The 24968-nt window shown below is 48.7% G+C and overlaps 1 protein-coding gene across 1 annotated transcript in view; it reads left to right on the forward strand.

Moving 5' to 3' along the window:
* The window catches only part of SHANK3 (SH3 and multiple ankyrin repeat domains 3), a 385152-nt gene that overhangs the window by 290726 nt on the left and 69458 nt on the right, over positions 1 to 24968 (forward strand). The window contains exons 17-18 of the mRNA XM_075024471.1: positions 7129 to 7211; positions 20081 to 20205. Coding sequence (XP_074880572.1) covers positions 7129 to 7211; positions 20081 to 20205 — 208 coding nt within the window. The remainder of the gene's footprint in view (positions 1 to 7128; positions 7212 to 20080; positions 20206 to 24968) is intronic.

Here is a 24968-nt window from a genome sequence, read left to right on the forward strand (position 1 = left end):
GTACTGAAAATTTTCTGTGAAAACTCTCTGTGTGTGAATGGGGATGATGCTGCTTTTCAGTGCCTTTCCTCACTTTCTGCAATAGCTGATTTTCAGAATTTCTCTGGTACTCACAGGCCACATTTCATTTGGGACTGAGCAGCGCTGGCTTTGGGTTTTTAACTGGTGTCTGAAATGCATTTGACCAGTGCTGGAGGGAACATGATCTCAAACAGCACATCCTTCCTGGGGGCCTGCTGCACTTTGAAATCGTGTGTGTGTGTGTGACTGGAAGATGGTTTCTTCTGGAGTTAGAGTTGCTTTTCATCTGTCAGTTTGCTTTTGACGTAGTTCATAATCAGTGCCTTGATAAGCTGCCTCCTGACTGAATTAAACAGAAAATCTTACGGATGATAATCAGTGCTTCAGGACCAGTTAGGAGCATAAATAGGCTCCTTCCTGGCCCCCCCTCCATTTCCTGCTGTCCTTTGCTTTCATTACAGAAGCACCACTGTTGCTTACATTCCCAGAGGTTTCCTCATCTACAGTGGATATTTTCCTGTTTGGGATAGGGCTTTTCCCAGTTTCACTTCTGATGTTGTTGCTGAGTTCCCCTGGCTGCCAGTTTCTGGGCTGGGAGCTCTTCTGAGACAGCAGTAAGTCACTTCAGACCTGCTCCTTTTCTCTTCTCCAGGCTGCTGCTGTCAGTAAATGTTCAAGATGGGACACTTGGTCTTGACCCGCTGTGGTCATTCTTTTTCTCTCATTTTCAAATGGAGCCAAGAAACACAGCTGTGTTACACTTTGGCTAGCATCCGCACTGCAGAAGAACAGGACTGTGTGACAGCAGCCCCCGTGGAGTGCTTGGGTCTGGGTAGGTCTCTCCAGGCTCCATTGCTGCGAGGGACGCTGTGCTCAGCAAACCGTTCAATAGTGATGTGCCCAGCTGATGCAAACCTCCAGGACATGCCTCTTCCCCAATTTTGGCTAGAAGCCTAAATGTTTGGTATATAAATCCAAGGGTGATCTGTGATCTCTCTCCCTAAAGCTCCATCTGCTCTATGAAGTGAGATAGGGATAGGAAGGAGACCTGCGTGCCATCTCATCATTGTCTGTGCTGTTTCAATGCTAGCTTGCTCCATGGAATAAATTTGATCAGGGCCAACTTGCGCTGGCCTGGACAAGCCCAGCCATAGCGCAAGGCCAACCCTAGCCAGAGGCAATTTCTAGAATGCAGTTTGGAAAGAGCTACCCTGTGTTATGGCTTTGTTTTTTGGGAGGAGAGAAGAAAGTTTGTCCACAAAGACTCAGGCTGTACCACATGCTCTTGGGGCCAGAGCATGGGCTGTGCCCCACTTACTATTACTGTAAATCATCTTCTGTTGTGGGAGATGTTTTCTGCGCGAGATAGCTGAGCAGAATTAAACTCCTGGCACTGCCTGGCTGTGGGTGTGGAACACCACAGTATGTGAGTGAGGTTTCTGTTGTGAAAGGCCTGAAATGGTCTGTCTCTCCACCAATATCAGCTTCAGCTGAACTTAAATTACTCTTGAGGGAGATTGATCTAAAAGTTCTCAGTGAGTGGCCTTCCATCACCACCCTGTTCCCGTGCTTCAGCATCAATACTGCTGAGAAGTTGTGTGACACCTTTTAAGCATTTTCTCATGGGAACAATCAAGCCAGTCAATCAAACCAGGTTTTTAGTTTGCTGCTGGGCCTTTTATCTTCCAGGTGTCCTCCTTGGGACTCTCTCCTCTTGACCCACATCCTTCTGGAAGCGTGGTGCTAAGAAGTGGGCAACTGGAGTGTTATCTAACTTTAGTAGTGTGATTCACATCACTTCATTGTAGGTGTCTGCCATGTAGGTGTCTGAGCTCATCGCCCTGGCTCACCCTGGGAGTCGATACAGATGTGCGCAGTCAGTGGAGCCAGGGGTGCCATTCATTTGACAAAATGTAGGCGGTCATTTCAGCATGGGATGAATCACAGCTCCATTGACTTCACTGAATAGCTCTCCATTGAGTCTAAAAGAAGCCCAGAGCAACTTGCTCACTGTAGGTGCTTGGTTTATATACACCCCCATTTAACTAGATGACTCCCAAGACTACTGCAGCATGGGGTAGGGCAGAAGGATTATTTCAGGTCTTAGACAGCACTCCTGTTTATGTATCTCCAGTCAGTCTGTCATCCTTTTTTCACAAAAGTGTGACACTGCTGCTGATGCTTATGAGTCCAGGATGGTATTCTGGCCTCTCCTGCCAGCTAGCTGCCCAGACAGTCCTCCTCCATCTTCTGTTTTTCTTTTCATAGTTCCTGACTGTAGTAACTTGCACTTTTCCCCCTGCTATTTTTCAGACCATTTCTCCAGTGATAGTACCATGTGAGTCTGAATCCGGTCTCCCAATATGCTGCTGCCCTCTCAGATGGGATCTTCTGCAAATTTAAGTTTACTGTCTGTTACATCCTAGGCATTGGTGAAAACATTGAGCTTGTCCCAAGACAGACCCCTGTGAAATCCCACTTGATACATCCTTCCAGTTCAACAGTGAAAAATGTGTCAAACCAGCTGTTTACTCACCTTGCAGTAGTTTGTTCCCCTTGCTTTTTATGAGAATGCCTTGTAACAGCATTCAGAATGCCTAACTGACATCAAGATACATATCACAGAACTGCCTTTCCCACGTTCATGAGACCTATTATGTTCAAACAGAAATTAGGTTCATTTAGTACAATCAGTTCTTTCAAATCCATGCTACCTGCTACTTATAATTTTCTTTTCTGCTAGATATTTTATTAAACTGTTGTGTTGTTTGTTAGAGGATTTTCCTGGGAATTAAAGATGAGTTGCTTCATTTTATACTTCCTTTGATCTTTGTACTGCCTGTTTTTAAAGGTGAGCATCATCCCTTTTTCAGATTTTCTGGAGTGTCGTGCATCCCATGCAAGCGCTCAGAGACAACCCATCACAGATGTCAGACACTTTCCACTGGCTGCCTAGGCACTTCCAGTGAATTTTACCAGGCCCAGACAACTGAAAAAACCTCTTTAATTCTAACTGCTGGTTTTTTACTTTAGGATCCAATCTTATCTTTGCTGTTATCGTGCTACCAGGATGACTGGAGCTAAGTGTAGCTATTTAGCGCAGCCATGACCATTGATTGATCTATTAGGTTTGTCCCTCTAAAGAGTCAAAAAGTTACTAAAATAATTTGCCCTAGTCAAGCGTCATGTGCATTAACTGTCATTAATTTGGTTTCAACAAAAGACAAACCAGCAGAAGGTCTGACACTCAACCCTGCAGAAACGAGACGGTCCGGTTAGACCTTTTGTCATCTTGAGGAGCAGCCTTGAAGATCCGTGCTCCAATGCCTCTGTATCATTACATTAGGTCATCTGTTTATTCATTTACCAGATATACGAAGGACACAGTAATCTGGCAGTGAACTTGAGGTGCTGTTTTCCATTGGGTATCATAACTTTATTTAAATACTTGTGTCACAAGAGTCTTAAATTATTATTTTGCTTAGTCCTTCTCTGATGCCTTAAAATATCTCCCTACTACATCTTATTTTATGAAAGTTCCTATTTTTATTTAGACAAAAATAAAAAAATGAGTAATTCAGGTTATTTTTTTCGCTGTGACACTCTCACAGGTCTTTGATTACACTGCTTCATCTCCTTTCCCGAGCAGGTTTTTATTGCTTTCTCCAGCTCTCAGAACTCCAGCAGTGCTGATCAGTGGTATCTCAGGTGTCTCTCTACTCCACCACAATTCTAGTTCACAAAAATGTAGGGACTTTTTATTTCACTTTTTATATACATCTATCTATAGAACTAATTAGTGTGGTTATATCTAAATGTGAAGGTGTCCAATGGATTTTACTGTAGTCAGTTACAAACCTGAGGATTTTTAGGTGCCCACAGAGCTAGATGGCAATAGGCAAAGGGTTTGCGGGTTCTGGATGGACTTAAACTGGGAGTGCTCTTGCAAGTCTAACTTGATAAATCCCTCTGTGGACGACACAGAGGAAGAGAGTGAGCTAAAACAAATAAACGTCCAACATTGCTAACAATCCCATAGGTAGCTCTACATACATACTTTTGGAGCATTCAGGGGCAGAAAGTAGGGTGTTGGGAAGTTTTCCTATTGTTTCTGACAAGTTGAGGGTTTTGAATTAAGGTACTTCTTGCCGGTTTATTTGGAGGAGGAGGAATAATTCCGAGGTGGCGGAAAGAATCAAATATTCTTTCTGCAGAATAACTTTTGGTAAAAGCAGCAGCAGGTTGAACTTATTTAAAGCCTTACATTATTGCAGGAAATCTTGGTAGATGAGGATTGGTGGAAGAGGCTGGGTGAAATTGTACTTACGCAGGGTACAAGCAGTTTTGTCAAGAGTTTCTTCAGTTTATCGCATGGATGAAACAACCACAAAGGAATGAGAGGTACGGAATTCTCTTTCATCATGGATTCCTCACTTTCTCATTGAGGAAGCAATTGCAGCAGGACTAGCTGGGCACTTCAGCCCACCACCAGGTCAAATAGCAGTCCTGATTTTGTACATAAACAGTTGTTTCCCTTTCCTTCTCTTGCATATGCACAAACACATTCTTGTAGAGCTGGCAGAATTTGCTCTTGGTATGAGGTTAAGATCTGGCACAGGTCATCTACAAGGGATTGACATGTCATATGGAAAAGGGGGGTTATTCCTGTGGATGCGAAATGTCTTAGGTCTAGCTCTCTTCCTAAATGGTAAGTCATAGTTCAAAAAGAAGATAAAGGTTTACCACAGAATCACAGACTGGTTGGGGCTGGAAGGGACTTTCAAAGATCATCTAGGCCAACCCCCCTGCCATGGGCAGGGACATCTTCCACTAGACCAGGTTGCTCAAAGCCCCATCCAGCCTGACCTTGGACACTTCCAATGATGGGGCATCCACAACTACTTTGATACAGGAATCACAGTTTGAGGTTGTCTGGCTCTTACTACATGGACAGGAGGATTATGTTACCATAATGACCTCTTCTGGACACGGTAGTTATGAATCTGTTTCCAGTCGGACACTCTATACTTGGAAGAGAGGATTTTTCATTGTAGAGGGGAGAGTTTTACACATATTGAGGAACATATGTATAACCAGCTCTGCTTTTGAAAGACAGGCAATGTGTTGAAAATGTGACATAAAGGGATGACTGTATGACAGCAGCTGCATCCTTTAAAGCGGTTCCCATAGTTTTGTTGAAGTTTATCCATGTCTAGGTACTTTGCTGCACGAAGTTACTGGTTTAATAGATACCTTATTTTTTCATGGATAATGCCTAAGCGTGTCCAAAATTATAGCGCAAAGTAAAATACCAGGGAATTCCAAGGAATTCAGGCTTGTGTGTCACATTAGTTTCCATGAACCATGTCTGTCGTATGTCGTCCAGACTGCCTCGGTACCTGCAGCCGTCGCATGTATTGACTTTTGTGATCACCTTTCCTTGGTCTGGAAAACAAAGGAATATTTCTATCCATCTTACTAGGAGCTAGATACCATTGTGGTTGGTGTTCATGGCAGAATCACAGAACTACCTACCCAAAAAGGGATCGCGACGCCTATAAATGCAGCACTGGCAGAAGAGGCTACAGCTGGCCAGGATACAGAGAGGTGTGTCCTGTCCCGGTGCTTGTCGGTCGCAGTCCGTAGCTGCTAGGAAGTACACCCAAAGCGTGGGTCGCCAGCCCAGTCCACGCAGCGGCACTGTCAGCCCATCGCCTTCCATCCAGAAACGCCCGCTCCCTCCCTGGCCCTGCTGTGCTCGGCAGGGTCCCAGCGGGGTGACGCGGGGTGCAGCCTGAGCCCCGGCAGGCGACCCCTTCCCCGCAGCAAAGGGGCAGGAGGCGGCCTGTGCCGGCGGGGCGTGTGCCTGCCTGCAGCGGCGGTACGGCGCATGTTGGGGCACCTCATACCGCAGTGTGCGAACCCAGCCTGCTCTGTGCCAGCGCCCGTCCACGGCCACCGCCTCCCTCCCGCGAGCGCGCCTGCCTGCGCGCCCGCTCCTCTACCTGCTCCTTGGCAGCGCGTTTCTGTGCAGTGCGGTGCTGCGTGGGTCTTTGTTCCCCGCTGCTGCGCACTGGGCAGACCCCCAGCATCGCTGGCTGCACGCGCCCAGGTCTGGGGTCCGGCCCGCGCCATCGCTCCCTCTCTGCCTCTCTCGGTTTTGGCTCGATGTGCAAAGCTCCTTCCCCGCGCTGCTGAGAAGGACCGAGGTCCCTGATTAATTCCACTCTGATGTCAGACATGCGGCTCTGCTGGGAGGGATTTGCAGGACCGCATTTAAGCTCCCGTTTGCTGAGAGAATCCCTCTCCAGTCTCCCCTCCCCGTGTGCCCACCGCCCCTCCCGGCGTGCGTAGAGGTGGTTTGTCGGAAGGGTCGCTGGCGGCCGGGGTCCACGCGGAGCTGCGTGTCCGATCCTCTCTCTCCACCGCTGGATTTTCCCCGTTCTTCTCGTCTGGCCGCGGCGGAGGGCAGGGAGAGCAGCTTTGTTAAACTAGGACAATGCGATGCATCCCCCCTCTGCTAATGACAGACCGTTACTTAGCAACACGGAGGGGGGATTTTAAGAGAAGATCAGAGCGCCGGGATGAGGATATAAACTCTGCTGTTCTCCCTCCCGGGGAACTTACCAAAGAGGCACCTCTCCTTTCGTCAAGCATCTAATTTTTTCATATGAGAGGCAACCGGAAAGTCTCAGAGAGCTGCTTCCCTGATGGATGGATGGCTGCCTCCCCCCACACCTCCTCTGCTCAGGCGCTCCACTCTTCAGTTATATGCTAAGGGCATCATTTAAAGGGAAGCCCAAAGTGGGATCAGTAAGCTCCCTGCATGCGTATGCAGGTGACTGAGAAGGGGACCGGTGGGCAGAAGGGTGATCCAGGCAGCCGGGGCTTTCCTCCACCTACACGTTGAGGGAAAGTAGCTTTCGTCTTTTTGTTCTGACTTTGGGCAAGGGAGGGAGGGAAGCAGATTGTGCCCAACTCCTTGCTGAGATGAAACGGTCGATGAGAAGAGGTCTCCTTGTCACAGGCACAAAGGCCACCTCCGCCTGGCAGCATGGTGCTGAAATCTAACCCTAGCATCATTCTCTTGTGCTCTTTCCTGCCCAGTGACTACATCATTGAGGAGAAGACGGCCGTGCTGCAGAAGAGGGAGCATGAGGGATTCGGGTTTGTGTTGCGAGGGGCCAAAGGTAAGGGCTGCTTCTTTCGCTCGGTCCTGGGGCTGGGAGGGAAAGCTCCTTCTCCTCACTTTGGCTGGTGCTCAGGACCCCATTTCCCTGGCTGCGCTGAGCAGCCTGAGAGCCCCTGTGCATCGGGGTCTCTTAGGGGACTCTTCTCCTTCTCTGGCGGCTAGGCAGTATGAGTGCAGCTTATCTCTGGTTACGTGCATTGTACAGAAAATGCCATTTGTGGCAAACGTGCATCTCTCGCACTTTCTGGGGTGTTTCTCTGATACAGATGCTGGTATTCGTAGCTTTGCATTTGTAGGAGTTTTCACTTCTGCCTGTTTACTGGGTGTATAAAGTGCATCTGCTCTGTTTCAGGTGCAGATGAAAGCCCCATGGGGCAGGGCCTGTGTCCTCCGTGGCTTTTTTTTTTTTGTAATGCTAGAAGTATTTCACTATACTTTGGCTGTATAGAGTTGGGGTCCTTCTCCTGAGAGCCCTGGCTGTGTTGGGGTTCAACCCCAGCATGAGGGCAAACCAGCAGATGTATGTCCTGCAGGTGCCACCATACCTTCAACCCTGTGCTGCCAGACAGCCTCTGCTCGTGCCTGGGGCACGCGTACCTGGCACAGCCCTGGAGTACCTGTGCTTGTGCAGCCGGTACCTTGGACCGGGTTGTTACTGTGGCTCCTCTTGCCAGAAACTGATAATTTTGCTACAAAAAAAGAGAGTCCCTTGGGGACTGGTAATGAATGTGCTCATATTCACATAGGAAATAGGCTTCAACCGCTGTGCTCAGGAGGCAGGTCCGCCTCCGGCTGGAGAGTCCTCTGTCCAGCAGTTCCAGGCTGAAGGCTGGGGAGAGGCGAGGGGATCTCAGAAATGCAGCTGCTGAAAGCAGAGGCACGGCAATGCATGCTTCTGTCCCTTCCTTGCACGTAGGGTGCAAGATGCAGGAGGGAAAGCTTAAACCAGTGCCTGCCAGCTCGTTTGGTAGTGCTGCTCCTTTCCTGGACCTCGGTGTGGCTGAAGATCGTTGTGATGTGGGCTTTAATCTTGGGTGTGATTTTCTGTGGGGATTCCTGAATTGTCTTTGTTCTGTCCGTATCGCAGAAGGGCTCTGTGTGCTGGTGGGTGTGTTTGCGTTCCTGTCAGAATATGGTTGCTGTCTCTTCCTCCCCTCTCTTTCCCCTTCCTATGTGGCATACGTGTCTGTCCGTGTGCTGCTCGCATCAGTCTGTGTAACATGAAGTGAAACTTCAGGGCTCAAAATGGCATCCATTTTTTTTGCCAGATTAGACTTGCAGCTATTGTGTTAGGAAAAATGGGATAAATTTTGTCCTGTTTCCTTTTTTCTTTCTTTCTTGTTGTTTGCCCTCCTAACATTTGTAGGCTCTGTATTTTCCTTTGTCTGCTGAGGCTGAAAGAGAGGACTTGGAGTGGATTGAACAGTGGGCGTGAGGCTGTGTGGGACTTGGGTCTGGCTTATGGATTTGCAGCCTGGCATTGCTGCAGGGGGCACTGAGCAGTGCATGGCTGCAGAGGGTCATGGCTCGGAAGCCCTCTCAGGGTGGGCATGGTCTGTCGTGCTGCCATCTGGGACAGGGGTGCTGGTGAGTCTGCTGAAGCCCCTTGGGGAGCAGCATCCTCTTGACAGAGAGGTGAATGTGGTGATTCTGAGTCACCCCCGTATTTCGCAGCCACTCAGCCTGGTGCTTCGCGCTGCCATGGGGTTTAAGCTGGAAAGAACGCTGGGACTCTCTGTCTTGGCCCCGTGGATGTCACCACTGCTCACTCTTCATTCAGATACTCTACGCAAAACATTTTGGGCCTCGTGGGGTGAACCGCAGAAGGGGTCTGAAAAAGGAGGGACCAGAGCATCAGCAAAGTCCCTGCAGAGGGAGGGAGCTGGTTATTAAGTAAGACTCAGCTGGATGATCCTCAAAGGAAACTGCACTTTGTGCTGCAGAGGATGGTGAAAATCTTGCACGGCTTCTAACAGTCTTGCTGATGGTTGATTTCTTTCCAAGCCGAAATTTGCCTGTCCATGTGAGCTGCCCCATCAGCTGCACCCCTGGCAGAGAAGGCTCTCCACCACCCTTCCCAGCCTGTCCCATCTCCACCTCTGTCCAGTACCAGGAGGAGGTGATGTCCCAGTCAAACCAACTGAGCATTTGAACAAACGTTATTTTATCCTCATCCCTGCAGGAGATGAGCTGCAGCTTTCAGACATGGGACTTGCCTGCAGCCATTGCCTTAGGGAATCGTTTGGAGCAGATGGGAAGCGATGTAGCAGCCCCTTCACTCAGCACTGTGATGGAAAGTGATGAGCAGGTGGATTCACTTCTTCATTTCTTGGCCTAGAGAGGCCATCCCTACCTTTCACATATACAAATGGTAGACCTTTGCTCAAAATGCTGAAAGATGGTATTTCTTGGCTTGTAATATCCTGAAGTCAACCAGTCAGCCTTCCTTGCCTAGACTAGAGCAACCTCCCTCTTCCTGGCTAACCTGACTACAGATGAGGCACTATCTAGTAATATGATTCATAAATTATTCATACGTACTTCCCTGGGGCCATCCCTGTAAACAGCAGTGGTTACAGTTCATACGGTGACTGCACCTCACATGGTCTCAGCAAATCCATGCTACCAGTTCCCTGGGCAGAGAAGTATTGTTCCTAGGCCAGTTAATGCTCATTGGCACCTGGTTATGGTGGGTTCTGTGGAAGCAGCAGAGGGACACGCAGTCCCTGACTTGGGAATTTACTCTCTAAGAAAGGAGTAGATAATTTTATGAATAGCAAGGGTATTGCCAACAATACAAATTAAGCGTTAAAAAAAAAAAAAGAAAAGGAAATGGTTCTAAGTCCTTGCTTCAAAGCACGAGCTTTCTTTTGTCTACTTAGTCTGGGGAGAAGCCACCAGACGGGGCAGGTTATTCATGAAGTTTCCTGAGATGATTGCTCCCCATGATTCGTGTATCTCCCCAAGCAGCTGAGCCGGTACACTGTTGGGGAGAAGATGCTGTGCTGATCCACTGTGGGGCTCGGTTTGCTCCTGCTTCTTTCCAAAATGTTGTCAATTTTTTATTGCCCCCACCCACCCCCCAGTTCTCCAGCCAAGCAAGCATTTCACCTGCTTTACCAGGTGCGCCTGCCTTGATGCAGAACGCAGACCTGCTTTCCAGGTTTCTGCCCAGCTCGCCACACCTCCCAGCTCTCACTGCTCCCTGCAGCAAGTGCCCTTGTCACTCTGCCTGCCCCGGTGCCATGGCCTCCCCACAGCCCCAGGTCCTCCTGCTCTCCTCTGCCCACCACGGCCTCGCTGCCCCTCAGTGCCCCTCCTGTGTCCAGCATCAGTCCTTGCATTTAAGCCAGACCATCAAGGACTGCTTGTAAAACCAGCAGGTCACAGCTGATGACCAAAGTGCCAATCCGTGGGACTTGCCGATGGGGAGGGTCGTTCTGTACCCCAGCCCCGTCCCTGCCGGTGGGGCTGCAGCAGGGCCCCGTGGGAGCCATTGCTGTTCCCAGCCCCCCGGAGCACTCCCTGCGAGCGTCTTGTTATGTTCAGCATCACGGGAAAACCGGTCACTGTGACCACACAGCTTCCAGTCCTGCGCCTGGAAGCCCCTGCAGCCATCGCCAATGCCCCTTTGCCTGCGCCTGGCCGTGGGCAAGCTCGTGCACGGCAGGCTGGGTTCCTCCTCCAGTGCTGGACACGCGCCATTCACCAGTGACTCGGTCCCACGGTCGAGACCAAGTTCTGGCTGCACGGGCTCAGCGGGGGAACGCGCAGAGAGCTCGGGGCTCGGGTTAGGGTGGATCTCTGCATGGTTGTCATCTGCTCACTTGACAAACTCCCCCTTGGTTTTTGCCACGTTTTCTCTGCGGGAAGGTTAAAATTTGATGTTCAGTGTCCGATGTTTGTGTTTGCATCTCTTTGTGTAAAGACCAACCAGAGCAACTGATATCGCAGTTACTGAGACAAATCACCTTGGGTGAATTCAGTGAACCAACCACCCAAGCACTGAACTTGCCTGGATCTGTAGCAATCAGTGGATCATTTGAGGGTGTTTTAGTTTGTTTCCTGCCCAGCACTTGGCGTTAGGACCTCAGGCTCGGAAGTCCCCGCAAGCTGAATTTTGGTGCTGTGAAGTGCCTGGTGCTGGGTGTCATTGGCCTGACGGGGGTCTCTGACAGCTGCAGCTCCTGCCCTGCACAGCCCTGGGGGCCCGAGGAGGGGAACAGTGAGGGAAGTACAGTTAAAGTTTGAGGATCTTGCTGTTGGTCAGGGGCCGAGGGGAGGTTGTCCTAAAGCCTTGCAGCAAGTTTTAGGACATACTGCTGGTATCATAAAGTTTTGTGGAAATGGAGGAGCTCACTGATGGTTTTCAGAACTTGGCTCTTGTGCGGAGGAGCGCTGTGACACTTTGTGACCCTCAGGACGGACAGAAATTGGGACCCGAGGTGTTTAGACAGATCATGTCAAACACCAAGTCTGTCCTCTGTGTTGTTAAAGGTGGTGTCTTCATTATGGAGATCTAATGGAAAACTAGAAACAAGGCCCGGTAGAGTCTAGATATGGCAAATGCTACTTATGTCACAGCATTTATAGTAGCCTTAGAAATTTAAAAATTCGGGAGCTGATTTTAAATAACTGCCATAGCAGCCCTTTTCTCCCTGCCCCAAATATACGCACTCCATTAGTGCTTGTTATCTGTTGACCACCCAGCTACAAGCAGGTACCTGCTGCTCCAGTGCTCTGTTTAGATGTCCAAACAGTGGTGTGCGGCTTCCTACCCTAGCCTTTGAACTGAGACATGCCTTCAGGATTTTAGGTGAGAAGTACCAAGGCAGCTACTGTATTATTTTATTTTTCACTCTGTAAACGTGTTTCTGGTGAAGTACCTGGGATCTTGTGGTTTAACCCTAATGTTAACAATTTGCTCTGCTTGAATTAACTTGTAATGATTTTCACTGCTAAGCTTGGCTGGTAATAAAAGTAACTCATCCAAGAAAAGCAGTATTTTTAATAGACTAGAATAGAATATTTTAGTTGAAAGGGACCTACAATGATCATCTAGTCCAACTGCCTGACCACTTCAGGGCTGACCAAAAGTTAAAGCATGTTGTTAAGGGCATTACCCAAATGCCTCTTCAACACTGACACGCTTGGGGCATCGACCACCTCTCAAGGAAGCCTGTTCCAGTGTGTGATCACCCTCTCAGTAAAGAAACGCTTCCTCATGTCCAGTCTGAACCTCCCCTGACGCAGCTTTGAACCATTCCCAGGCATCCTGTCCCTGGATCCCAGGGAGAAGAGCTCAGCACCTCCCTCTCCACGTCCCCTCCTCAGGAAGCTGTAGAAAGCAATGAGGTCACCCCTCAGCCTCCTTCTCTCCAAGCTAGACAAGCCCAAAGTCCTCAGCCGCTCCTCAGAGGACGTGCCTTCCAGCCCTGTCCTGTCACCAGCTTGGTTGCCCTCCTCTGGATGCATGTGAGGTCCTTCACATCCTTCTCTAATGGTGGGGCCCAGAACTGCTCACAGTATTCAAGGAGAGGCCACACCAACGCTGACTACAGCAAGACAATCCCCTCTCTTGACCGGCTGGTCATGCTGTGTTTGACGTCCCCCAGGATGCGGTTTGTCCTCTTGCCTGCCAGGGGTCCCAAGAAGCCTGCATCTTGAAGTGCAATCAACTGTGATGCTGCAGGAGTCAAAGTCAGGGCTGGAGTTTACTGTATCAGGTCCTGGGGAGCAATTCCTCATGAAGATGGGCAGGCCAGGGGAAGAGACAGCACAGATGGGCAGGGGAAGAGAGCGCGCTCAGGTCTGGGCACGCTTCTGGCCGTGGCGGGTGCCACTGAACCAGCTTTGTGGCATGGGTGTCCCTTCGGGGTGCCGCTGTGTGCTGGCAGCGGTGCCATCTTCCCGGCAGCGGTGGCGTGGCAGAGGCAGAGCCGACCCCTTTCGGGGACCCTCCCCTTGGCTTCTGGGGGGCTGTCGGCGCCCCTGTGCCAAAGGGCAGGATTGGGGTTCTGTAGGGCCTTTGACCTCAGACCTGTGGTTTTGAGGGGGTTGTCAAAGCCACCCCATGGCTTCCTGGTGATCTGGCTCTTCCAGGGCTTCTCCTGACTGCTGGGCACAGCTGCAGTGTGAGTGTCTCACCTGGTGTGAGGCAGCCTGGACAGTGGGGTTTTAAGACCTGGAAATGGCCGACACAAATTGCACAACCAAAGCTGCAGGGTTAACATGATAGCTCCTCGAGAGGTACAAATGATGCTTCCTGAGATTTGAAATCATGAGCTTTTGCAATGAACAGTAGACCTCCTTGTTAAGAAATTTTGCCTCATTACCAGTGAGAATTTCTGTAATTTAATTCCAAACCTTTTGATTTAGTTTTGCCTTTGCCAGTTGGATGAGAGAGCCTCCTTAAATTTTATTTCCTTCCTGGGTAGGCACTTACAGATGAACTGTCACCAAATTACATACTTCTGTCCTAAAGCTTTCCCGCGGGCTCTGATCTAGAAACGGTATTTTGGAGGGTCTGGTCCCAAGCTGGTTTTTGTGGTGGCTGGTCTGCTGCGCTCAGCCTTCACTCAGGCCTCCATGAGACACATAGGTCAGGATTCCCAGGCTGCGTAAGGAGTGTTGGTGTCCTCCTCCTCCATCACCAGGGCTACAACCAGCTCTGAACACTGCGGGTTGTTCTGGTTAATATTTCTTGTTTCGTTGGTGTTGGGGCTGTAAGCAAATGGCTGGGCTGCTGACGAGGCTGAGATTAAGCTAACTGAACAGGAGGCAGAGAATGACTGGACATGATGTGGGAGGTGGGACATGACAGACAGCATCACGGACAGTGCTTTGGAGGAATGACTGGATTTTGTCAGTGTGCAGGGGATGGTGCTAGAAGTGGCCAAACTTCACAGACAACTGACAGGGAATACTGGAGACCTTTGGGGTCTCCAGAAGGTAACCTCTCAGTGATACCAGGTAAGGCCAAGATTACCTAGGTGATGGTATTGGAAATACCAGATTTGCATACAGATGTAGCAAAACTGGGGTGAGTGGGGAAAAAAGTAGCTAGAGGCAGATTGTTTGTTTGGAAAGAAGCTGGGGCAGCAAAAAGGAGTGTTACGAACCAGGAAAAAGGTTACAAAGGTACATGAATGATGTTACTGGGGCTGTTTGGCAGGGGTTTCTACTGGGCAGCTCTGTGCTTGATCACCACAGCCCAGATCAGGGCGATAAACCAAATCTGTTCTTCTGATCATTGCCTGTGTGTCCAGCCTGCTGCCCCATCTCTGGCTGTCAGCAGAACAGCCCTACAGATGGATCGAGCATCTTGGTGCCAGGTCAGTGCCTGCTCCAGTCCTGTCAGCGTCGGCATCTGTCCACCACCTCCAAACAGCTAGCTTTTGGGGAAGAGCCGGCAGGGAATGCTCCTGAGATTTGCTGTGAGCCGTCACTTCACCGTGGCCAGTACTTGACTCCAGGGTGTTTTAAAGGGCATGCTGTCTGCACGCAGCGCGTGGATGTCTGCGTACGGCCATGCTTGGGCAGTGTGTGCAGCAGCGCATCCCATGCAGGGCTCCGTCTCCCATGTCCCAGAGGAGCATGAGTTTTCCACATCAGGCTTTTGGGCAGGACAGACTGCCATGGGGACAGAGGAGTGGCAGTCGGGGCTTCCCCCATAGCAGTGGGGTTTCTGTTCACCCTTTGCCTTTGCCAGAGCTTTATTCTTCAGAGCTGCTTCTGCTCCTTTCAGAAGACTCTGGTGGTTTGGAAGGAGATATCCCCGCCACCAAGGTCTCCTGCACGTGACATGGTTTGCAGGTGCTCAATGGGGTTGCTGTCAACATACATTTCATTTAGTTCTGTTCTGTTCTGAGAAAATGATGTGCTCGGTACCCATCAGCTTAACCAGTAAGGCAGGGTTGGGCTTTCAGGTGGTAACGTGGTTTTATAGCTTTTCTGGCACTTATCCAGGAAATTTTAATTGTTATGTACTGCAGAAGTTTCTCCCTTTGCAGGTCCTTTGCAGTAAAGTATAGAGCAGTCTTACTACTGACCAGGTGTGAGCACAGCACTGATATATTTGACTGAATGATAACTAAAAGCAGCTGTAAGGGAAAGTTCTGAAACAAGGAAGCACAGCTGCAGACTCCAGGGTACAGTAGGTCTCCCCTGTATTGCCCGAGTCTGCGAGTTAATTGAGGCAGATAGGAAATCCAGTGCTGGATTGCACCTACAGCTGGAAGTCAGAGCTCCTCCATCCACTGCCTGAAGTGGCCATTGGAGGTTCCTGGAGCAGTTAGCCCTGCAGACCTCATTCTCTGCATGGAAAAGGGGTAGTTTAGTTTACGTTCACTTGTCCATTACTAGAGTTTCTTTTTCATTCCCTAGGACTTCAGGCAGTAGCAAGGGAGAGCTGGTTGCTTCCTCTGTCTACGTTTTTCCCCCTCCTGTATTAAATTATGCTTCTAGTATTTATTTCATAAGGATACAGTTCTGACTTCAGGATGCATTTTCTTGTTTACTGAATCTTTAAGGCACTAGTGACACTTTACAAATTGTGTATCGCGGCATGCAGTTGCTGTAGATATATAGCTTCCAGCCCACAGAAAATGGTGTGCCTGGAGTCCTCATGTAACACATCAATAATGCAGGTGACAAAATTGTCTATAAGGCTGGGTTTCCTAGGTTAATTTTATCTGTATTCCCTATCAGTTTATATCTTTGATTACCAATACAAAAAACCCACATCCTTGAACTATCCCTCAGATGACTCTTCTCAGAGCTATGATTTAGGATTTCTCTGCCGTCCGCGGGCTGTTGTCAGCCCCATGGTGGGGAAACGTGGGGCAGTGCTGCTGAATTCTGCAGCTGTGGGATTGCAGCAGGGGTAAGCCTGATGGGATGGGTGTATCTAGAGCTGTGGAGCTGCTATGATGACACAGTTTGCTCACATCAGGCTCCTTCTCCTGGCTAGGAAACCAATTAAATTGTCGTCTGTCCAACTCTATCCTCCTCAGGGATCAGGAATTCCACTTAACCTTTTCATGACTTAATTATGATGCATGTATGATGAGAGGCAGTACTGGTATGTCATGCTGATGCTCCTGTTTTGTGAAGTACAGTGCTGCTGTTCTACGGAGACCGTATGTCTCATTATGATTATATAAATAATTTGCTTGACATTCAGAGAGCCTGAGTCTACCCTTTTCTCATTTTCAGAGATTCAGGCAATACACAAGGTCTTTCTCACCTTAAACCTCATATCCTTCTGGGCCAAGGTCTAGCATAAGTTAATGGGTGCCTAGTTTTGCAGCTACAGTCTGCAGCAAGGTCATGTTTGTGGTTCTTTGAACATCAGGCTGTTGAAAGAACTTGCTGGTCAACACTAATCCAAAGAGCTGAATTTAACATTGGGGAAGTCCTGAAGGATTTGGAGAAATCAGATGTTACACTGGCATTTCTAAAAATACATAGGATGACTTGTCAACTGTTTGCCACTTAAGCTAGCTTCCATCAAAGGAAGAAGTCATGGAAAGCTCTTGATAAAAAACATCTAAGATCATTCAGCATATTAACATTTTGTCAGGCAAACTTTGTCTTGGTCTGGTGCTAGCCAATGGCTATCTGATTTAACAGAAAAAATCTTGCATAAAAATTGTAAATAAAATAATAAAGTAGTACTATAGTAAATGATGGAAGTATTTATATCTCTATAAAATCAGGGTCTATACATTTCACACAAATGAAGGAGAATGTAGGTCACATTTACTGGAGTGATCTGACATCAAAGGAGATGTATGCACAAGATCATCTACTGACTCTGTTATTAAATCTACTGCTTCATTAGGGTTTTGACACAGCTCTTAAAAAATACATTGTTTTGATAATAGACTTTGAGTGATGGATAACTTACCTAGGCCTGTTGATACAATACATCATTATCTATATTGCTAACAAAAATAAACCATGCTTTCTGCATACATCAGCTGAGGTGAGAGGTGGACATACAGGGACCTTTGTTGAAGGCTCTGGCCCTTGTCATGCATGATATCAGACTAGATAATCGTGGGTTTTTCTGACTTGCTTGTTACATGTCTCTAAGGCAAATGGTTTGTTCAAGCATCATCAGCCACTAAAGAAGACATTTGGTGTTTGATTTCTTAGCAAGTTAGTCTAGATCCTTCAGTGCATTCTGCTCAGAGCTGTCCCTATACTAGCAAAGAGTGTCCTTTTACCACTGACTTTTCTGAACGAAGATGAGACAGTGAATCCTAAATGGACTGAAGATTCATGTGAGAAAAAGACACCTCCATCAGTCTGCTGAAAAGCCCTGAGTGAGAGCCTTCAGTTCATCTGGCCCCAAAATTGCCAGCCTGGCCAGGGTTTGGGGAGCATGTCTCCACTTTGAATTCCTAGGCTCTATATACGTTTGAGCCAGCTGTTTCATGCAACTGTGGCCTCGCTGTTGCATTTCTTACCAACCAGCTTTAGCTTCTGTCCTACGCATGTGAGAATTACTGTGCGTGAGGGGAGGACATCATAAGCCATCACAACCAAGCTCTTGAGAGTCTCTTGTGCCAGTCTTGGTGCTGGTTTGCAAACCATTCTTCACGCTCCTGTATTAATTACCCTTCAGAGAAAGTAATGCTAAGTAATGCATTGCAACATCAAATACGCCATCTGCCAGGAATCTCTATGCACTCCAGTCAAGACCACTAGACCTAAACTTACTGCTTGTGTAGCACAGTGGACTGAAATAATCTGTGTCAACACCATTGGTGCCAGAAGCTGTGCATCACACTTTGAACTGACCCTGTGCAAGTAGCAGTGCCATGCTGTTGGCCAACCACTGGTCAGCAGCCAAAATTTAGATGTTTCAAGCACTAATATCTTTTGGTGCATGACATATGCTGCATCATTAGGCGAAACAATGGCTTGTTAGCCTCCTCTCCTCCTGGTGATTTAAGTATGTTCGGGATCTACTCAGCAGAATGACTGCTATACTGCTGTTGCAGGAGGGGATTTCTGCCGTACAACTGCAGTCCGTTATTTGACAGCTAGCCTTGAGCAAAGTGGCTGTCCCAGGTAGAGGAGGAATAAAATACACTCGCTGACCCTCCAGTGTGTATTACACTTTCAGGAGAGTGCAGATCTGTCAGAACATGTCTGGGGTTTTCAGCCACTTATTCCTAATGTGTCAATAATTTTCATTGTCCATGACAGGTGATGTGGAATATCGTCTCTTGTTTCTGCAGGCAGGGAAAACAGAGTAGTTGGCACAGGTGGTTTCAGTATTGCACCTTCACCCCCACCGACTCGCTGAGTACTCTTGTATCTGGTAGCCCATCTTCAGCTTCATCTTTGAGGCTGCTACCAGCTGAGAACAGCTCCAAAATCAGTGCAGTGCTGATCACCAGAGGTGGCACAGTCTCCTCTCTAGTCCTGGGACTACCACTAAGTGGAGGTAGGGCTGAAATGACTCTGTAGATACTGCTCCCTGGAAGGCTGCACAAACAAGTGGCCAGGTGTCGTAGTGCCGAGAAGCAGCACTTTTCTTGGAAGAGTAACTTCTCTCTTTCCTTGTTTGTGGCACAGGCTATTAGGAACGGCCATCTGTCTGGTAACACTTGAAAGCCAGTAATAAGATTGCATGCTATTAGAAAAGGGATGTCTCGAGCTTCTTCTGGATCCGCTTTAGGTGTTTCCACTCATATAAGGCCTGGTGAAGAAGTCCTCACTGATCCAGTGCTATGGTCTTGTGTAGCAAGACACGAATCCTCTCTGCACAAAAGCAGGTAGACAGGCAGCAGGTCTGTTCTCAATACACAAAGGGGAAAATAAAAATCTTCTTGGAGAATCATGACCAGCCCCTGAAACAGCCACAGTTGATATACTGTGTGCTGGGGACAGCAACCCATCTTGGTATCACTGGTAGTTTCAGGTTACCAGAGCCTGGCCAGATGTGTAGAGTAGCTGTGGCCTTTCTGCTTCATTTCTTTAATGGATCTGAGGTTTCTGAACATCTACAACAGTCTCCTCTTGATAAACAGACAAAGGAAGCTTGTTCCTTCGTCGCATCACACAAGGTAGCACACATCACACAAGTGCCTCTCTGCTGTAAGTTGAGCATCCCCCATGCAAAATTCCTTCTTCGTGGATGGGCACTGAAGCAAGATGGGCTGCAGCTGGATAATGTAAGTGCGCTGCCTGGCTCCATCTGAGAAAATCCCTTCCCTGGAAATGGTGTTCTTTTGGGAGCAGGATCAGGTTTTCCAACCAGGAATGCAATTAAAACCTCACTGATGAAGAGTGGGTTTCATTTGATTAATGCAGACGTCCATCAACAAGTAGCCCTCTGCTCCTGAGCTAATGGTCTCCTGTAGGACCAGTATGAGAGAGGCACTGCTCTGGGATGCTGAAAGCAGGTGTCATGTCTGCAGTAGCACAGGTGGATGGTGCACATTGTGTTTTCTCTGCTGACTATGAAAGAGGCCTGGAGCCGCTAACTCAGATGTAGACACAGAAGGAGTGAGTTCTTCCCCTCCTGCCATTGTTCATAGCTGCTGTTCTCATTTCGTCTGTAGTACTGGGAGATGGATGAGGCTTCAGGGACCTTTTGGGAACATATGTGACTCTGGGAGTCACATGTGTCTGGGAGGCTCTGGGGCTTTCTCAGGGTCTAAGCTGATTAATACTGTCGACATGTAGCATTAGCTCTGGTTCCTGCATTGATGTCAAGCTGAGCCTTGCATACATGTTCTTTTGAACCAATATACAGAGATTTTTATAGGCTCCTGGACATTCTTGTCCACCTTCTGCTTGCTTTTTTGCCACAGTGTCTCAATCTCTCTCTCTCTTTGTGTTTTGTAGCTGAAACCCCAATTGAGGAGTTCACCCCAACCCCAGCCTTCCCAGCGCTCCAGTACCTGGAATCAGTGGATGTGGAAGGTGTTGCTTGGAGAGCAGGGCTTCGCACAGGAGACTTTCTGATTGAGGTGAGCCCAGAAGCGGCAGGGAGAGTGACTGATGGCTGCCAGCAGCATCTTCTGCAGAACAAGGGCTTATGTCTTGCATAAAATTAATTTCCTTTGTAAGGTGTTTTGAGAGCTGGGTAGTAATTGTTACTGAAATGCCTGCTGCCTAGATGTCTTGACGAAAAAATGTATTTCAGGTACAATAATTCAAGTAGATACATGCTCTCTGTGCTAGAAGGGGAGCTGACAGGTTCCCTTCTGCTAACTGAAATTACAGGGAAAATGGAGGTCGGAGGAAAGACTCATCAGATGCCCTCTCTGGAGGCTAATCAGGATTGTTTTGTACTGATATTTATTACAGCTTTGCCCAATGTGGTACAAGTATTGGGGTCTATAGGGAAGAATTAGATTGACTGGGTATATAGGTCTCTGCTCTTGTATCTCCCCCTTGGCCCCTTCCATTTCTCAAGAAGGCAATGCTGGGGGCTGTGCATTGCCTTCACTCTGCTCTGAGGCCACAGTCGACTGGATTTTTGTGGTCACTTTTAAAGAAGGAAAAGCAAGGATTAGAGTCACTGGCAACTTCACGTTAAACAAGTGGCTCCAGGGCTCAGCAGCAAGGCACAGCGAGGTGAAATAGAAGTGTAGTCTCCCCAGGGCACAGGCAGGAGACTTAGGAGAAAACCAGGGTAGGGATCTGAAGCTGGCTGCCAGGTCTCCAGCAGTGACAGCACTTGCTTGCTCCTGCAGCTTGACATTATTATTATTTTGTTATTGTTTGTATTAGTGTACGCACAGAACCTCAGCGACAGGTCAGGAAATCATTGTGGTAGGTGCTGCATGGCATCTGTGCAGTACAGGTGGTGACAGCTGTGTCCCAGCATGCAGATGACAGGGGTGCTCCCGTGCTGGTGCTCGCCGTCTCTGGACAGTGAGATGACACTGCAGGGAGCAGTCTTGGCATATCAGCTGCTTCATCTTGTAGTGAACGCAGCAGAGGATAGTTTTAAGGAGTGATTTAAAAGAGAGCGGTAACATTAATTTGTTCATGTTTATAGGGACTCTCCTCATTATAGGAGGAAAGTGTAGGAGACATTACTGTGGTACCTGCAAGTGAAAATTATGTTCAGAATCCATGCCAAATGGGTATGGTATGAATAGGTCAAGTCTGCATTTCTTAAAGCCAGAGAAAAGGCTGTTACAACAAGGCATTTGGGAAATGATTAAAGTATTTGTGAATCACTCAATCAAGATGCCCGTTTCTGTGCCTTAATTGTAAAGGGATCCCAGAGAGTTTGTTTCAAATGGACATGTAGACACTGTTGGAGCAGGAAGGGATGTGAGATGAATCCTGTCCCTTCCAAGGGAGCAACGGTTGCAGAAGAGGTGGAGTGAGGCTGAATTGACACCGAGTCTGTGAAGCGACCATGAGTTAGATGGGATGGGAAGGGGAACTTTGTGTGAAGTTTTGAGGTGGGTGGCGTGGTCGGGCTCCGCTGCGAATCTCCTCACAGCAAGTGCCGAGCAGCACACACTGGACAGGCAGTCCATACAGTCAGAGGAAGGGCTGGCATCCTGTGGGATTTTGCTTTCTCACATCTTCCCATGCAAAAATCATAAGGCTTTAAACCCAGTAATGCAGTATATGACATCTGCGTTGGTCCAGCATGGTGGTGGTGTGGTGTAGGTTGTGGTTGTGCGTGGTTTAAGGCAAGCAGAGCTGCATGCTTCTGGCAGGTGGATGTGTGAAGTTGTACTGGGTGTGGAAGTGCTCCCGGGACTGGGGAGGCGGGTGGTGAGGCTTTGCTCAGCTCAGCTGCTGCGATTCACTCTGCAGCCTGAAGCTTACACTGAAAAATGCTCTCTTTTCCAGGGGTGGTCATCACCACTGTACCAGACAGTTGGTTGAGGCACCCTGGAGTTCCCATCAGTGCTCTGTGGGATCTCTCTAGCAATACTTTTTCCAGAGCAATTACCTCAGACGCAGTGATGGACTTGATGTTGAATGAGTAGTTGATGGAAAGCCTGTGCGTGAAGCAGGGACCAGCTGTGATGTGTCTGTGCTGAGGTGCTGAATGTTCTGCACCCTTCATCCAAAATGGGTAGTCCCACAGGTGGTGCCATGCCCACACGTGTGGCACTGCTGCAGGGCAGGCGGGAGGACCGACAGCCAACGTGCGGGGATGTGGAGCCGTGTGCTGCCAGGAGCACAGGGAATCCCACAGCGGGAAGGGGAGAGGGAAGCTGGGCTTGAGGAGCTCTCAGCAGAGGTCCAGGTTGGCACTTGGCCTTACTTCCAGTGGGAAGAGCACACCCATCCTTCACTCTCCTTTCTGCGGTTAGTGGGGCCCAGATTTCCCCTCCATACTTGCAGCAAACCTTCTGGAGAGAAGCTCCCAGTGGGGTCGTTTGCTCTGTCCATCCTGCACACGGGCACGGTTCTTGCAGCCAGAAAGGCCCCCAAAAGCTGCGAGCTGGAGAGTGCTGGCAAAGGCTGCGTGACCCAATTAGCCTGCTGCCAACAACATCATCTGCATTGTTGGTGTGTCTTCTGCAGCCTCTAAAGAAAGCTAGTTACTAATTGTCATAAACCTGACAATCATTGTAGAGCTGATACTTTTTCTGATACGTACTATTAGAAATATTACAAAGCAAGGAAGAATTTCAAATGCTTATAAAGCCATGTGGGGTGCAAGGAGCAGGTTAGTGCTGCAGTAGAGCAGCTTTGTCCCAGCTGAGACTCGCAGTCCCTCTTCCTTCCCTCCCAGTTTGGATGTTCAGCTGCAGAATAAATGTATTTAGCTGATAACCTGCCCTCAGCGAGTTACCGTTTCCTTTGGATCAGCTAGCTGAGCTGACTTCCCCTGTGGCTGCGTGATCATTAAATCTATGGCAAGTGGAGCAATAAGCATGTGTGGTTTCCCTGGGAAGGGACTGGAGGTGGGTTTAGAATGAGCACAGCAGCTTTGCCGCAATGTAAAGCCTCATCCCGAAGGCAATACTCAGAAAGGGAGATGTTGTGATATAGCTTGAAGCTTTGTACAGGTCTCTGGGACCATCTTCATCAACCTGTCCAAGGGTATAGATTAGAGAGGTGTTAAATTTAGGTGGACAGTGCATAGGCATTTTAAGTTTGAGACTTTATTTCTAGCCTTGTAACTTGCAGCCTGAGACCATCTCTTGCTGAAATTAATCGTTAGTCTTTTAGCTTTAAAGATTTCTTCATATTGGAGGTCAGTGCTAGACACCCAGATACACATACAGTGCTTTCACATTGCAGTTAGCAAATTCAAATAAAGAAGTGCGGGTGGCAAGCCCTGAAAGGTGTTTTCAGGCAGGGAAGTGTTTGATGACAGTGACAATCTCCATATGAGAGCTGACCTCACTCAGCATTGGGGAACAACTCCTCTGGTACCACAAAACGGCTCTTTTGTGCAAGGATCAGGTGGCAGGGACACCATTTAGAGCTCCAAGCAAGCCCTGACCTGCCCTAGTCTTCCTTGTGCTAATTCAGCACTTAAATTGGCTTCCGAAGATGGGAGAGGGGTGGCTGGACATGGATGCTGGAGGCAGTCCCGTGGATGCTCCAGCAGTTCCCATTTCTCCACGAGGCTCCACTTTGGGGGAAGGAGTGAGATGTGTTTCTGTGGGGTGTTGGCATGAGGAGCCAGCAGAGCTGCCTGACAGGTTATGCCTGGGAGCCCAACTGATGGTGACTTAAAAGAGGCAGCAAAGACCATCCAGAGAAGGAGGCATGCAGAGGGGAATCTGCCCCTGAAGTGGGAGCAAAGCTTCAGGCAAAATCAGTGTTTAGCATTGTGGCTTTTTGATTAATTAATACCAACCTACAACAACTGTAGTACAGGACCTGACTTACTTGCACCATGTTTAAACTGCGATGTCCTAGCCCTCTGCTCAAGCCTGCTGGGCCACGCTGTTTCCCCAGCCTTTTTAGCCTTTCATTTCTCACCACCACCTTCCATACAAATGGAGGGCCATGACTGGCCTGGACCAACACAACAGGCTGAAGCCTGCTTGGTTGGCAAGTTGGGGTGGCTTTGTCAGTGAGATCCATGGAATGGCTGTACGGAGTTCAGGATACTCATTTGATGAGCATTGGTGTCCTCACCTGATACTTTCTTCAGCAAGACTGGTCTCTGTTCATGTTTAACTAGGAAACCTCTTCCTAATTTTGTGAAGGTGGAAAGTTTCACCAGACCCCTCCAGGAGGAGCAGATGACCTTGAAGAAGGAAAGTGAGAGTTCCGTGGTAACTGTCAGGAGCTTTACATCCAGTCATGCAATAGATGCAAGGCTGCTGCAGCTCCATGTTCTCCGGTTCGGTCAGTAGCCAGGCTGAGTGTGCATTCCCAATGGGGACATGTACACACATGTGCACAATAAGCACACAGCTTGCCACATGGATCAGAAGACACACAGCATCGTGCAAACACAAACAACACAAATGGCCTGACCCTGTTCTTCCACAACTGATCAGAATGAAAGCCTGTCAGAAGAGAATATAATCGTATATGTGTATGTATATACAATATGAATCCCTCTAGTAGCTGGCCTTGGACCTCCAGTCTGCCCAGTAGCTGGCCCCTCACTCCCCCAGTCTGCCTAGTTGCTGGCACCTGAGTGTGTGAACCCCTGAGACCCACTTGCTGGTACTTGAATCTCTTGACACACGTGCACACACGTGTGCTGGATTCCCCAGGCCTGAGAGACGTCATCTATCCAGTAACTGGTCTTCAGTCCCCAGGTCTCCCCAGCTGCCTAATG

This window comes from Buteo buteo, chromosome 4 (assembly GCF_964188355.1).
Source record: "Buteo buteo chromosome 4, bButBut1.hap1.1, whole genome shotgun sequence".
Taxonomy (NCBI): domain Eukaryota; kingdom Metazoa; phylum Chordata; class Aves; order Accipitriformes; family Accipitridae; genus Buteo; species Buteo buteo.